The sequence below is a fragment of the Talpa europaea genome, assembly GCF_964194135.1.
Source record: "Talpa europaea genome assembly, chromosome: 11".
Lineage (NCBI taxonomy): Eukaryota > Metazoa > Chordata > Mammalia > Eulipotyphla > Talpidae > Talpa > Talpa europaea.
In genome coordinates, this window is record NC_140078.1 from 40,977,260 (window position 1) to 40,992,018 (window position 14,759).

Here is a 14,759-nt window from a genome sequence, read left to right on the forward strand (position 1 = left end):
ATCATGGTATGAGTAAAGTAATTCTAGAGAAACCTTGTTCAGATAGGTTAGTGCTTTCATGCTTGGAGCAGCTGCTTGGATATGTGTGATATTTACTGCTTGGATATTTGCTTATGGGTCTGTGTGTGTGTCATGCCCTCTCGCTGCATCTTTCCTGCTCTGTCCCACCCTTGGGAGCTTGGAATTCCACCCCAAGAATGTCTTGTCTTAGACTTTCTTGGAAAGCCAGGGGAAGCTCCAAGCAAAGACAGTTAACTTTTGGGAATGAGAGGGGGTCACCCACAGATGTTGGCGAGTGAACCCTGACTTACAGAGTCAGGCATACATAGGTCCACAGTCAGTGATTGATGATTTGAATATGTTCTTTTTGAATATTCTGAAATACAAAGATGTGGAAAAGTTAAAACTATGGGAAATGTCTTTCAAAAATGAAAATTGGGAGAAAATGGAAAACTTGAGTACTTTATTTTTAGCATTCATTAGGTATCTGAAGTATTCTACCAAATGATTACCTTTTTGATGAGTTAGTCATACTGAGTATATTCAGAGATATGAAAGACTAGATGATAACAGAAATAATGTTCTCCCATGATTTCTTCCTTTTGAAAAATTTGAAGGAATAAAATGTCATGGTGGGGATGGATCTCCCTCTTATTCATTGGTCCCTCCAAGCCCCTAGCTTCCCCCCTCTGAAGCTACATCCACTCACCCTTCCTTGTTTCTTTTTGTGAAATCTCAGCAATTTGACAGATTTTTTTCTTCCTTCTATTTCTAGTGCACAGAGGCCAAAAAACATTGCTGGTATTTTGAAGGACTATACCCAACATATTACATGTAAGTATTTCCACTTTTCTGTTGGTTTGATTTTGTGGTCATATCTTTTTCTGGGAACTCTTTAGTAGGTACTAGGACTGAATTCACTGGCTCTGCTCGTGAATGATCAGGCAGCCTTCCAGAGGATACTCATCTTAATCTGAAGACTGTAAATTTTGGGTTCTGTTCTGGTCAAGAGGGGCAAGGTTTCCATGCATAGCCAGATTTATGTTGGTTTATACAAGTTTTTGCAGGTAAAGGGAACAAGGTGTAGTAAGAGTAGAAATGAGCTTGGACAGGAAGGGAAGAAGTCCTCTGCTCAGTGTGTGTGTGTGTGTGTGTGTGTGTGTGTGTGTGTGTGTGACTTCCCTGAGCCCCTTCCCTGCACACAGCCTGGCAGGGCTCTCCCTGTGCTCTCAGTTCTTGCCAGTCTTACTCTAATGAAAACATTGTCCCCTTTCCTCCTTCATTTTTATGTATTTTTAATATGTGTTGTGTTAGCCAATAGTCATGCTGGGCCACTTGCCTAGGTGGCTAGATAATTCTTCAGATTATCAATTTATCAATTTATTTTTAATTTGTATTTTGAAGTTCCACAGATTTTGAGTAGAAAGTCCCAAATCAATTTTCCTCCCAGTTTTTGTTTCGAATTTTGCAAAACGAGTTACTTTCTAATAATGCATATAATCATATTCTAGCAGAAACATGTATTCTAGCATATAGGGAGATTAGACAGGAGAAATCAAAATAACAAAGACACTTAACTTCTTAGTTAGCTGGGATGTACATTTTTCTTCCCTGATGTTATTGAGGAATTTCTGCTCTTGAGATCAGTGTAGGAGGAGGAGGTTTGCATGACTGTGAATGGGCGTGAAAAAGCTTGAGGATATGGGCAGCTTCTTGTTGATATGTAGGAGCCCTTGCTGCCCACATTGAGGAGGTCCACATTGAGGAAGTCTCTGCAGCTGAATAAAGACACAATCCACTTGGAAAATGAAGCGTCCCCATGAGGACATGGACTCTAATCACAGAGTTGTCAGATTGAAAAAAAAAATGGCGGTGGGATAATGGGGAAATACAATATTTTTTATTTTTCTTGGGACAATGACTTTTGCTTGGTAATTTTTATTTTCTTGATTCAGTTTATGCAAATGTGGATCAACCATGTGTTCCTATGAGTTCCTCCTTGAAAATGAATCTTGCTCAAATTGCTTTGTAGGTCAGCTGGGTTTTCAGAGATTAATTTACTACTAATCTCCTCCTAAATTACTGCAGTTCTGTATTTACCTATTTCTTTATTTATTTACTTATTCACAGCATATTTTCAAAGAGTTTTTTTTAAAAAGATTTATTTATTTATGCATACAAGAACTGGGGTACAGGCCAGAGGTGCAGGGGTGAGAGGATTTACTAGAGACAGAGCAGGGAACAGAACAGGCAGACCGACTGAAATACACTGCTGACGGGAGCAGTGGGCGGGACAGGAGAGGTCTGCTGCTCCATGTGGGTATCTCCCTGACCGGCCAGAAATTGAGCCCATGCTGTGGAGGCTACGGACAGCTTCACAGTGCTGTGTTCAACCCACTGTGCCACCAGGGAGGCCCATTAGCCAGACTTTTAAAAGATATAAGTGAGATACAACATTGTATACATTCAAGAGGTACAATATGTTGATATCGCAAAATGGCTACCACCATAGCATTAGCTAGCGCCGCCATCATGTCACATCATGGGCCATTTCTTTTTTTTCCCCTTCATTTCTTTTTTGTGGTAAGAATATTTAGAATCTAGTGTCTTTACAGCTTTCAAATGTGTATTAAAGTGTTGCTACTATAGTCACTATGCTGTACATTAAATTCCCAGAAAGTTTTCATTTTATAACTGGAGGTTTGTACCCTTTCAACAATATTTCCTCATTCTCTCCACCACCATCCTACTCTTAATGAGTACTCCTTCTATACATTCCATATATTAGTGAGATCATAACAGTATTTTTTCCTTTCTGGTTGCTTCCATTTAGCACAATATATTCCTCAAGGTCCATCCATGTGTTGCAATGGGCAGGCTTTCCTTTATTCTGGCTGAATAATATTCCACTTGTGCAAGACCATATGTATATAACTTTATATCTATCTTTATCCATCCATTCATTGACAGACATTTAGATTGTATGCATGTCTTGGTTACTGTGACTAATGCTGTGATGTACTTGGGGTTGCAGATTATCTCCTAGATATCCAATTTTCATTTCTTTTGTATGTATACCCAGAACTGGAATAGTTGGATCATGCTGTACTTTTATTTTTTAATTTTTTGAGGCCCCCCATACTGTTTCCTGTAGTGGCTGCTCCAGTTTACAGCAGGACTCAAAATTCTTTGTACCTTCCCTAATGCTTGTTATCTCCTGTATTTATATATATATGATAGCTGTTCTAACAGAGATCTCATTGTGGTTTTGATTTTGCATTTTCCTGATGATTAGAGTCTGTGTTGGGCACCTATTCATGTACCTGTTGGCTTCCTGTGTATCTTCTTTTTTTTTTTTTTAAAGATTTATTTATTTATGCATACAAGTACTGGAGTGTAAGCCAGGGGTGCGGGGTGTGAGAGGATTCACCAGAGAGAGGAGGGAGCAGAACAGGCAGATCTACTGAAATACACTGCTGTGGGGAGCAGTTGGCGAGTCAGGAGAGGTCTGCTGTGCCATGCGGGTTGCTCCCTGATTGGCCGGAAATAGAACTTATGCTGCAGTGGCTGCAGACAGCTTCATAGGTTGCGTCTCAACCCTTGCACTGCCAGGGAGGCCCACCTGTGTCTCTTTGAGAAAATGTCTATTCCAAATTCCTCTGTCCATTTTTAAATTATGTGATTTATGAGTTCCTTATATATTTTGGCTCTTATCAAATACATGCTTTGCAAATATTTTCTCCCATTGTAGAGGTTATCTTTTCACTTTACTGTGCCTTTTGCTGTGCAGAACCATTTTAGTTTGATGTCCCATGAACTAATTTTTTATTTTGTTACTTGTGCTTTTGCTGTCATCTCCATAAAATCATTGCCAACATCAATGTCAAAGTGGTTTTTCCTTTGTTTTCTTACAGTGTTGTAACTTCAGATCTTATGCTTAAACCTTTATTCCATTTTGAGTTAATTTTTGTGAGTGGTGTAAGAAGGGTCTAATACTACATTTTCTGCCTGTGGTTATTCAGTTTACTTAACAATGTTTACTGTACAGATTATCCTTTCTCCACTGAGTGTTCTTGACTTCCTTGTCAAATGTTAGTTAATTGTAGTGATGGGAATGTCTTTCCGTGATTTTGATTCTGTTCCTTTGATCTTTGTGTCTATATTTATGCCAGTACCATTTTGCTTTGATTACTACATAGCTTTATTGTATACTTTGAAGTCAGAAAGGGTGCTGCCTCTTGCTTAGTTCTTAGTTTCTCATGAACTAAGAACTTTACTTTGGCTATTCAGGGTCTTTTGTAGTTCCATACATGTTTTAGAATTGCTTTTTCTATTTCTGTGGAAAATGTCACTGGAATTTTGATAGGGGTTGTGTTGAACTGTAAATGCTTTCCAGTAATTCTCCTTTGATTCTTGTCTCCCATCTAGTTCTTACTTCTTTATAAACTATTGAAATGCTCTTGTCATTTCCTGCTTAAAACATCATGAACAGGGCCTCCCCTGGTGGTGCAGCAGTTGAACACTGGGCTGCAAAGCTGCCCACAGCAGCCTCTGCAACGCCTGTTCGATCCCCAGCCACCAGTGAGGGTCCCACATGCAACACAGACCTCTCCTGCCACCCGCTGCTCCCCTCAGCAGTGTAATTCGGTCCTTCTGCCTGTTCTGCTCCCCACTCTCGCTCTGGTGAATTCTCTCACCCTCCCGCACTTCTGACTATACCCAGTGCTTGTGTAAATAAATAAATGGAAAAAAAAAGGAAAAAAAAACAACCATCATGAACAAAGCCTAATTTCCTTTAAACAGTAGATTTTTTTCTTCCCTGTCTGATTTATTCCATTTAGCATAATACATTCCTCAAGGTCCATCCATGATGTTGCAATGGGCAGGATTTCTTTTATCCTGGCTGCATAATACTCCACTCATGTACCTGAGTTTTATCTTCCTTCTTTCTGAGAGTCCCTACTTGACTCCCAGTGCCTATGACGGTGTCTGGACATAGTGGACAACCCTGAAAGTTGAATGGATGCATTTCCTTCCAATCCCAACGATATGGTCAACATTGACTCCTGCAGGTTGCTCTTCATCAACTCCCAGCTCTCTGCCCCACAGATGTCTCACTGACTGGGAACCTTCCATGACTCTGTCCTCCCAAAGAATTCCTTTCTCTTTCTTCATTTTGGCTTTGACATTTACCTTGGATAGTCTTCGTGTGTCCTGTGAGTGCTGCCAGGATGGGGCCGTGACATTTAGTATAGCTCTTGGTGTTTGTCTTCTCATTTGGAAAGTTTTATTTTCTACTAGCTTGTTTCTCCCTGTTTTTACTTGCCATATTCTGGCACCTTTTCCTTAATCGTAGATTTTAAGTTTGTAGGTTTCAGAGTGTAGGAGACTAGGGTTTAAATATTTGCTCTGTTACTTTTTTTTAATTGAGGTAAAATTCACATAACAGAATGAACCAGTTTTAAGTGAATAGTGTAGTGGCATATGGTATATTCTTGGTGTTGTGAGGTCAGAATCTCTATTTATAAATATTTTTGTCACTCCATTCTGTTATTTACCAGGCTTTGACCTTGTCAGTAGCTTCTTCATGAAACGTGAACACAATGTTGAACTTCTGGGTGTGTAGCAGAGGGTCAGTGTGTGGGGGCACAGAAATTGCATTTGAACATGTACAGTTGAACAAGCCTAAGGTCAGTTTGCATCCCTGCTGTGTATGTACACAAGGCATGCCACTTCCCTGTACCCACAGGGCATCAGTATCTTGTTATACCTGTGGGCTCATCTGGTCCCCAAAAGAGTTAATGTTTTTAGTCCACATTCTAGTTGACACAGGAAAATTCTTCTTCTTGCTTTCCATTAAGTTGGAGTGATGGAGCATTTTTTAAAATTTTATTTTATATATTTTTACGTCATTTTAAATTTTTGCACAATATGCACATTTTCATCTTAGTTATACTCCCCATACAATTCCCACCCCCCTTATTTTGTCCCAAATCCCTCCTCACTCCCCGTCCCCCGGTAGTGCGTCTCTGGTTTATAGTTGCTTGTTGATTTTGATTTTTACTTTATTACAATTAGTCTTTTTCCTGGTCCCTTATAGCTAAGTTATGGAAACAGCCCAAATGCCCAAAAATAGCTGACCGGATCAAAAAGATGTGGTACATATACACAATGGAAAATTACTCAGCAATCAAAAAAGATATAAACTCATGCCATTTGCAGCAACATGGATGGAGCTGGAAGGGATCATGCTCAGCAAAATAAGCCAGAAAGAAAAAGGAAAATACCGGATGGTCTCACTCATAGCAGGCATTTAGATGAAGCATTTTTTATCTAAGGGAGTGAGGAGAGGTTACTTATATGTGTTATATGAAGTCCAAGCTTATGTTACTCAAGTATAGATTTGCTGTAGCCAGATGGTAGCCATCCAGCGAGATGCACTGGGCCTGTGGAAGACCATAGGAGTGACTCTGTGTTGATTTCTGCCCAGGTGCAGAGTGGGCACCTATGACTATGCAGATAAGGGTAAGCCTATCCAGCCCAGGTCATAGGCGCTGAGGGCCTGGTCAAGATCTCCCAGGCAGGCCAGTGCTCCGTGGTTTCCATTGAGTCAGACTTGCCTCTTGACACATGTTTAGTTTGAAGGTGCAATTCCAGGAGCTGTGGCAGCTGCACCTCATTCATTTGATCCACAAAGTGTTAAGTGTCTGCCACGTTAGTTGCTGGGATGTGGTGTGTGCAAGACAAGGGAGGCACCTGTCCTCAGGGAGCTGCAGTCTAATAACGTTGGACAAACTGGTTATTGTTGAAGCACCTTTAACACTAGATTTAAAAGCCCATGAGTTATAACAGATCTCATTTAAAAACAACAACAACAACAACAACAACATTGCTGTGTGCTATATGTATATCCTGTCTTTCATTTCTTTTGGGTACATTGCTTTTATTTATTTTTTTATTTTTTTTATTTTTATTAAAAAATAAATTTTATTTTTATATTCCCCCACACAACTGCACATGCCCCATTCTGACCCCAATCCCTCGCCTCCTGGCCCCCACCCCACAAAAAGTGTCTCTGGTTCATAGTTTTTTGTTGATTTTGATTTTCACTTTCTTATAGTTATTCTTTTTCCTGATCCCTTATTTAAGTTTTCTAGATTCCTGCTATGAGTGAGACCATCCGGTATTTTTCTTTTTCTTTTTGGCTTATTTCGCTGAGCATGATCCCTTCCAGCGCCATCCATGTTGCTGCAAATTGCATGTGTTTATCTTTATTGAATGCTGAGTAATATTCCATGGTATATATGTACCACATCTTCTTGATCCAGTCATCTATTTTTGGGCATTTGGGTTGTTTCCAAAGCTTAGCTATTGTAAATAGTGCTGCTATAAACATAGGGGTGCAGGTGTTCTTTGGAATTGATGTTTCTGTGTCCTTTGGGTAAATACCTAGGAGTGGAATTGCTGGCTCATATGGAAGCTCTGTTTAGTAGGTCCAGAAATCTCCACACAGCTCTCCATAGTGGTTGGACCAGTTTGCATTCACACCAACAGTGCAGGAGAGTTCCTTTTTCTCCCCAACCTCGCCAACATTTGTTGTTGCTAGTTTTTTTAATATGTGCCATTCTCACTGGTGTAAGATGGTATCTCATAGTAGTTTTGATTTGCATTTCCCTGATTACAAGTGATGTTGAACATTTTTTCATATGTCTGTTGGCCATTTGCATTTCCTCTTCAGAGAAGTTTCTTTTTAGCTCTTCTGCCCATTTTTTGACTGGGTTATTTTCTTTGTTGTTGTTGAGTCTCATCAGCTCTTTGCAGATTTTTGTGATCAGTCCTTTATCATTAGTGTTGGGTGCCAAAATGTTCTCCCAGTCGGTGGGGTTTCTCTTTGTTTTTGTTATTGTCTCTTTAGCTGTGCAGAAGCTCTTTAATTTGATGTAGTCCCAGCTGTTTATCTTTGCCTTCACTATCACTGCTTTGGGTGATGTGTCTGTAAAGATGTCTTTGATGTGCAAATCACGTAGTGTTTCGCCTATATTTCCTTCTATGTATTTTATGGTTTCAGGTCTTATGTCTAGTTCTTTAATCCATTTTGAGTTGATTTTTGTGTATGGTGTGAGGTAGTGGTCAAGCTTCATTCTTTTGCATGTAGCGACCCAGTTTTCCCAGCACCATTTATTGAACAAACTTTCTTTGCTCCAATGCGTAGTCTTTGCTCCTTTGTCAAAGATTAGTTGACCATAAATCTGTGGGTTTATTTCTGGATTTTCTATTCGATTCCATTGGTCTGTATGTCTGTTCTTGTTCCAATACCATGCAGTTTTGATGATTATGGCTTTGTAGTATAGTTTGAAGTCTGAGAGTGTGATGCCTTCATGCCCTTCTTTTTTTTTCAGGAGAGCTTTGGCTATTCGGGGTTTTTGGTGATTCCATATGAATTTCATCAATAATTGTTCTATTTCTTTGAAGAATGACATTGAAATTTTGATTGGAATAGCATTGAATCTGTATATTGCTTTTGGTAGGATGGCCATTTTAATAATGTTTATTCTTCCAATCCATGAGCAGGGGATGTCTTTCCATTTCTTTGTGTCTTCTTCTATTTCTTTTAAGTGTTTTATAATTTTCTTTGTATAGGTCCTTTACCTCTTTTGTTAGATTTATTCCCAAATATTTGATTTTTTTTGTTTCGATAATAAAAGGGATGGTTTTTTTGATTTCTTCTTCTTCAGATTTATTGTTTGTGTATAGGAAGGCTACTGACTTTTGCGTGTTGATTTTGTATCCTGCCACTTTACTGAATTGATTGATAAGTTGAGTTAGTTTTTCTGTGGAGTTTTTGGGGTTCTCTATATTATCATATCATCTGCAAATAGTGATAGTTTGACTTCTTCTTTTCCTATTTGGATTCCTTGGATGTCTTTCTCTTGTCTTATTGCTCTGGCTAGGACTTCCAGTATTATATTGAAAAGCAGTGGTGAGAGTGTACATCCTTGTATTGTTCCAGATCTTAGTGGAAATGCTTTCAGCTTTTCACCATTGAGGATGATACTGGCTGTTGGCTTGTCTTATATGGCCTTTATGGTGTTGAGGTATGTTCCTTGTATCCCAAGAATTTCAAGGGCTTTTATCATGAATGGGTGTTGCACTTTGTCGAAAGCTTTCTCAGCATCTATTGATATTATCGTATGGTTTTTATATTTCTTTTTGTTGATGTGTTGGATAACGTTGATTGATTTTCTGATGTTAAACCATCCTTGTGTCCCTGGAATGAATCCTACTTGGTCGTGGTGAATTATCTTATGGATACACTGTTGGATTCTTATAGCTAAAATTTTATTGAGGATTTTTGCATCAGTGTTCATTAGGGAGATTGGCCTGTAGTTTTCCTTTTTTCTGTTGTCCTTATTCGGTTTTGGTATTAGTGTAATGTTGGCTTCATAGAACGTGTTTGGTATTGTCCCTTCCTTCTCAATTTTTTGGAAGAGTTTGTGAAGGATAGGCACAAATTCGTCTCTGAATCTTTGGTAGAATTCATTTGTAAATCCATCAGGTCCTGGGCTTTTGTTTTTGGGAAGGTTTTTGATTACCATTTCAATTTCGCTGCTTGTAATTGGTCTGTTTAGGTGTTCTATTTCTTCTTTATCTAGCTTTGGGTGATTGTAGAGTTGTAGGAATTTGTCCATCTCCTCTAGATTGTTGAACTTGTTTCCATATAACTGTTCATAGTAGTTACTGATTATTCTTTAGATTTCTGCTGTGTCCGTTGTGATTTCTCCTCTTTCATTTATGATCCTGCTTATTTGTGCTTTCTCCCTTTTTTCCTTTGTGAGCCTGGCTAGGGGTTTGTCTATTTTATTGATTTTTTCAAAGAACCAGCTCTTGGTTTCATTGATCTTTTGGATTTTTTTTTTTTTTTTTTAGATTTATTTATTTATTTATTTATCCATACAAGCACTGGGTACAGTCAGAAGCGCGGGAGGGTGAGAGAACTCGCCAGAGCCAGAGCGGGGAGCAGAGCAGGCAGAAGGACCGAAGTACACTGCTGAGGGGAGCAGCGGGCGGCAGGAGAGGTCTGCGCGACATGTGGGACCCTCCTCCGGTGGCCGGGGAGCAGCCTGGGATCGAACCGGCGCTGCAGAGGCTGCTGGCAGCTTAGCAACCCAGCGCTCAACCGCTGCGCCACCGGGGAGGCCCTGGATTGTTTTTTTTAGTTTCAATTTCATTTATTTCTGCATTGGTTTTTATTATTTCTTTTCTTCTACTGGTTTTGGGGTTTTTTTGTTGTTCTTTTTCTAGATCTCTGAGCTTCGAGATTAGGTTGTTTCTTTGAGTTCTTTCTTGTTTTTTGATGTGAGCTTCTATTGCTATATATTTTCCTCTTATTACTGCTTTTGCTGCGTCCCATACATTTAAGATATTGGTGTCCTCCTTGTCGTTCAATTCAAAGAATTTTTTAATTTCTTTTTTGATCTCCTCATTAGTCCAGTGGTCTTCCAGTAGTTTGGTTTTTAATCTCCATGAGGTAGAATAGTTCCTTGCCTTCTTTTTATGGTTTATTTCTAGTTTGATGCCTTCATGGTCAGAAAAAATGGTTGGTATGATTTCAGTCTTGGTGTATCTGTTGATGTTTTTCTTGTGCCCCAGTATGTGATCGATCCTGGAGAATGATCCATGTGCGCTTCAGAAAAATGTGTACTCCGTTTTTTTTGGGTTTAGTGTTCTATAGATGTCTGTTAAGCCCAAATGCTCTAGGTCCTTATTTAGAGCTTTAGTTTCTTTACTTATTTTTTGTCTTGTTGATCTATCCATTGTTGATAGTGGCGTGTTGAAGTCTCCCACTACGTATGTGTTTTCTCTGATGTCTGTTTTCAGAGAGGACAACAGTTGTCTGATATATTTTGGTGCTCCTTCGTTTGGTGAGTATATGTTAATGAGTGTTATTTCTTCTTGAAGTATTGTCCCCTGGATCATAATGTAGTGTCCACTGGGGTCTCTTTTTATTTTTTTGAGTTTGAAGTCTGGTTTATCTGATATAAGTATAGCTGTTCCTGCTTTCTTTTTTGGTCCATTTGCTTGTAGGATTGTTTTCCATCCTTTAACTTTAAGCCCATTTTTATCTTTTGTAGCTAAATGTGTTTCCTGGAGACAGCAAAAGGTTGGGTTTTGTTTCTTAATCCAGGCTGCAACTCTGTGTCTTTTTATTGAAGAGTTTAGTCCATTTACATTTAGAGTTAATATTGATATGTTAGCATCTGTATTTGCCATTGTGTTTGTCTTTCCTTTGATTTTATTTATTTATTCTTTTAATAACTTTTTTTTTTTTTTTTTTGGTCTTCTTTCGTTGTTATTCGTCCCTCTGAGGTTCTGGCTTTAGGATTCCTTGTAGTATTTTTTGGAGTGGGGGTTTAGTCGTAATGAAATTCCGGAGTTTCTCTTTGTCTGGGAAGGTCCATATTCTTTCTTCAAAGAGGAAGGAGGGCTTTGCGGGATAGAGTATTCTTGGTTGGCATCTGTTTTCTTGGAGTCTGTTGACTATGTCCCTCCACTCTCTCCTTGCCCGTAGTGTTTCTTCAGAGAAGTCTGATGTCAGCCTGATTGGTTTTCCTTTGAATGTTATCTGTTTCTTCCCTCTTGTCAGCTTCATTATTTTTTCCTTGTCCTGGATTCTTGGGAGCTTTACTATTATGTGTCTTGCTGTATTTTTCCTTTCGTCGTGGAAGTTTGGTGTTCTTCTTGCTTCTTGTATATCAATTTTCAGCTCCTTCTTCGCATTTGGGAAGTTCTTTTCAATTATCTCCTGGAATATTTTCTCTGTTCCTACATCTCTCTCCTCTCCTTCTGGGATTCCTATAACTCTTATATTTCCTTTCCTCATGGAGTCAGATAGTTCCCGAAGTCTTTCTTCGTTCTTTTTCCTTCGTACTTCTCTTTCCTTTTCTGTTTTGGTTCTTTTTATTTCTGTGTCTTCAAGAGTACTTATTCATTCTTCCATTTCATCTATTCTGCTTTCATTGCTTTTCCCAGAGTTCTTTAGTTCCTCCATTAATTCTTTGATCTCTTGCATTTCTTTTACTTCCCTCTTTAGGGACTCAATTTCATTCTTCTGACCATTGTTTTCCCTCTTTAGGGACTCAATTTTATTCTTCTGACCACTGTTTTCCCTCTTTAGGGACTCCATTTCATTCTTCTGACCATTGTTTTCCCTCTTTAGGGACTCAATTTCCTTCTTCTGATCATTGTTTTCCTTTATGACTTCTGCCACTTTTTTAATCAGGGCAATTTTAAATTCTCTTTCTGGAAGGCTCAGAAGTTCTTCCCAGTTACTGTCGTTGCAATCTGGAGGGTGGTTTTCTTTTTATGGTGTGCTTCTTTCCTGAGGCGTTGTTAGGTTGCGTGTGGTTCTTCTACTCCCTACTGTCTGTTTTCTAATTTGTCGTATGCATTGGGACACTGTGTTGCTCGGACTGGCCGTCATCTTGGGTGAACTTCTCCGCTCCCCTCTGGCTCCTCCCGGAACCATCTCTGGCTTCTGGGGGGGCTTTCTGCTGGTTTTAGGCAGTCTTTACTGAAGAAATGTCCCTGTTCTTAACTGGCGAAGCGGGACGCAGTCCCTGCGCATCTGGTCTCAGGCACACTCTTCTGCGTGCCCGGTCTGCCCTGGACATGAGTGCCTGCTCCCTCTGTGGTCTCAGACTGCTGGTCGGAAGGGTCCTGGTGTGGGCTAACTTCCCAGCTGGCCACTGGGTCCTCCAGAAGCCTTCTGCCCTTTTCAAGCAGTCTTAAGAAATTTCCTGTTCTATGGGGTGTTAGTGACTTTTTTTTCTGGTCGCTAGGTGGCGCCGGAGATCTCTCCTATTGTCCTTGGGGGCTGTTTTTCGCCTCCCCCCACCCCGTGGGACAGGGAACAGAGCGATAATGGTAGGGTAAACCTCAACGGCTTTGGGGTACTGTGTCTGCCTGGTGCCCCACCGTTGTGGAGAACCCACGCCCAGAATTTCGTGCCCCGGGTCTCAGTTCAAAGCCCTCAGGTCCAGGACGCTGGCTGTAGCCCAGTTCAGTGGCGCGGGAATGGCTCCTTTTGCACCCGCTCCCGTGCCTGGGCGCCTGGTTCCTGCTTACTCAGTGAGGGACTTTCACCCCCGTGAGGGCCTCCGCGTGTCTCCCTGCAAGCCTAGGTCGCAGGCGTGGGGACCTGGGCAGCCGCAATCCCGGTCTGCACTTGCTTTTCAAGCGCGCCAAGCGCGCCGCTTTTCTGCGCAAGCTTACCGGCAGCCTGGGCCGTGTGCAGGGTCTTTGTTCTTCTCTAATGGTGCGGGGAGCTGTTCGCTCACCGCTGAGGTGAATCCTGCAGGGTTCTCCACAGCTCCCGTTCACGGGGTGTGGTGGCTGCAATAGTTCCTTTCCACTCCCAGTCCTGCTTGCTGCGTTGTTTGTTCTTGTTGGTCATTTTAGTTTGTTGTTTTCCTCCTCTCTGGGGGTTGGAGAGTGCCGCCTCTGTGGGCGGGGGAGGGGAGCAGGGTTCTGAGCTTTCCTCCCTTCTGGTCCTCTTTTATGGCAACTTTCTTCTTCGGGCAGTTTGCTGGAGTCACCCGTTTATCTTCTGTGTCCCGGTTCTCACCGGGACCTGCCGCTTTTCCTCCCTATTAACTCTTTTTAATGGGAGATCTTACTCGCAGCGTCTCCTCGCCGCCATGTTGCTCCGCTGAGAACCGGTACATTGCTTTTATATAAGTTTCTCTAAAATAGATAATTCCTTTAAGATGTATTAACTCAAGATGATGTTCTTTTTATTCTGCTACAGGCTTTTTCCCCCTTTAGAAAATCTATTCCAAACAACACCTCTGTTTTGTGCTCATAATTTGCCATGGAATGCATTGGGGAGAGAGCTTTTCGGCTGCAAACTTGTTTTAGAGATTTTACCCTTATATTTGAAATCCAATTTCATTTGTGGCACCAGAAATCCCATATGGCGCCCCTTCTACTTCTCTTGCCTCTCTGTGTGTCCCTGAATTTCATTACAGCATTACAGTTACCAAGCTAATAGAGGCTTATTTTTTTTTAAAGATAATTAGGTTTCCACTATAGCTGCCTAGGCATACAAAATTACGCTCACCTGTTTTGATTTCTTTATGCTAAATGATCTTCCTCTGTCCCCTCAGCCTTTGTCAAGGTTCTTAAATTTCTGTGTTAAGCATTGTTGAGCTGGAAGATTGCATATGTGTATGTACAAACAAAGTATTTTCCTTATTTTTGAAGAAAAAGTTCCTTTGGAACCAGATCAGAGAACAACACTGGTTTCAAACCTCCCTCCTTTTATCTTTTCTTTCTCCATACCTCTCACTCCCTTTCTTTTCTGTCTGCAGGCTGCCCTTTCAAAAACTCCTAATTAAAATATGCCTTTTTGGAACACTGGTTCAGGGCTTACTAGATATTGCCTCTTAGCAACAGAGTGATTTAAAAATAGTAGGCAGTCACGTGGCTCACACAGTCCACTTCCTTTGCTTTCATTCTCTACTTGAGTTGTTCTTTTTGCTCATTCAAGCCTTTGTCTGCAGGGAGTGGAAGGCATGAGATGAGAAGATAAATCATATCAGGGGGCTGCAGCCCGAATGGGCTGCACAGACCTAAATAGCCTCTTATCCCCCGTTTGTTTGGATTCTAGAAAATACTGCAGACAAAAGTGGCATTTGTCAGAAAAAGCGTCTTCATGCAGTCTCACACCCTGGATCTCACTGTGACACCCAGATAGCACT

The 14,759-nt window shown here is 40.7% G+C and overlaps 1 protein-coding gene across 1 annotated transcript in view; it reads left to right on the plus strand.

Moving 5' to 3' along the window:
• VOPP1 (VOPP1 WW domain binding protein) overlaps window positions 1-14,759 on the plus strand; it is a gene marked incomplete at both ends in the record, with an annotated part of 108,443 nt that overhangs the window by 49,031 nt on the left and 44,653 nt on the right. The window contains one exon of the mRNA XM_084247192.1: window positions 776-834. Within this exon, the coding sequence (XP_084103318.1) occupies window positions 776-834 (59 nt within the window). The remainder of the gene's footprint in view (window positions 1-775; window positions 835-14,759) is intronic.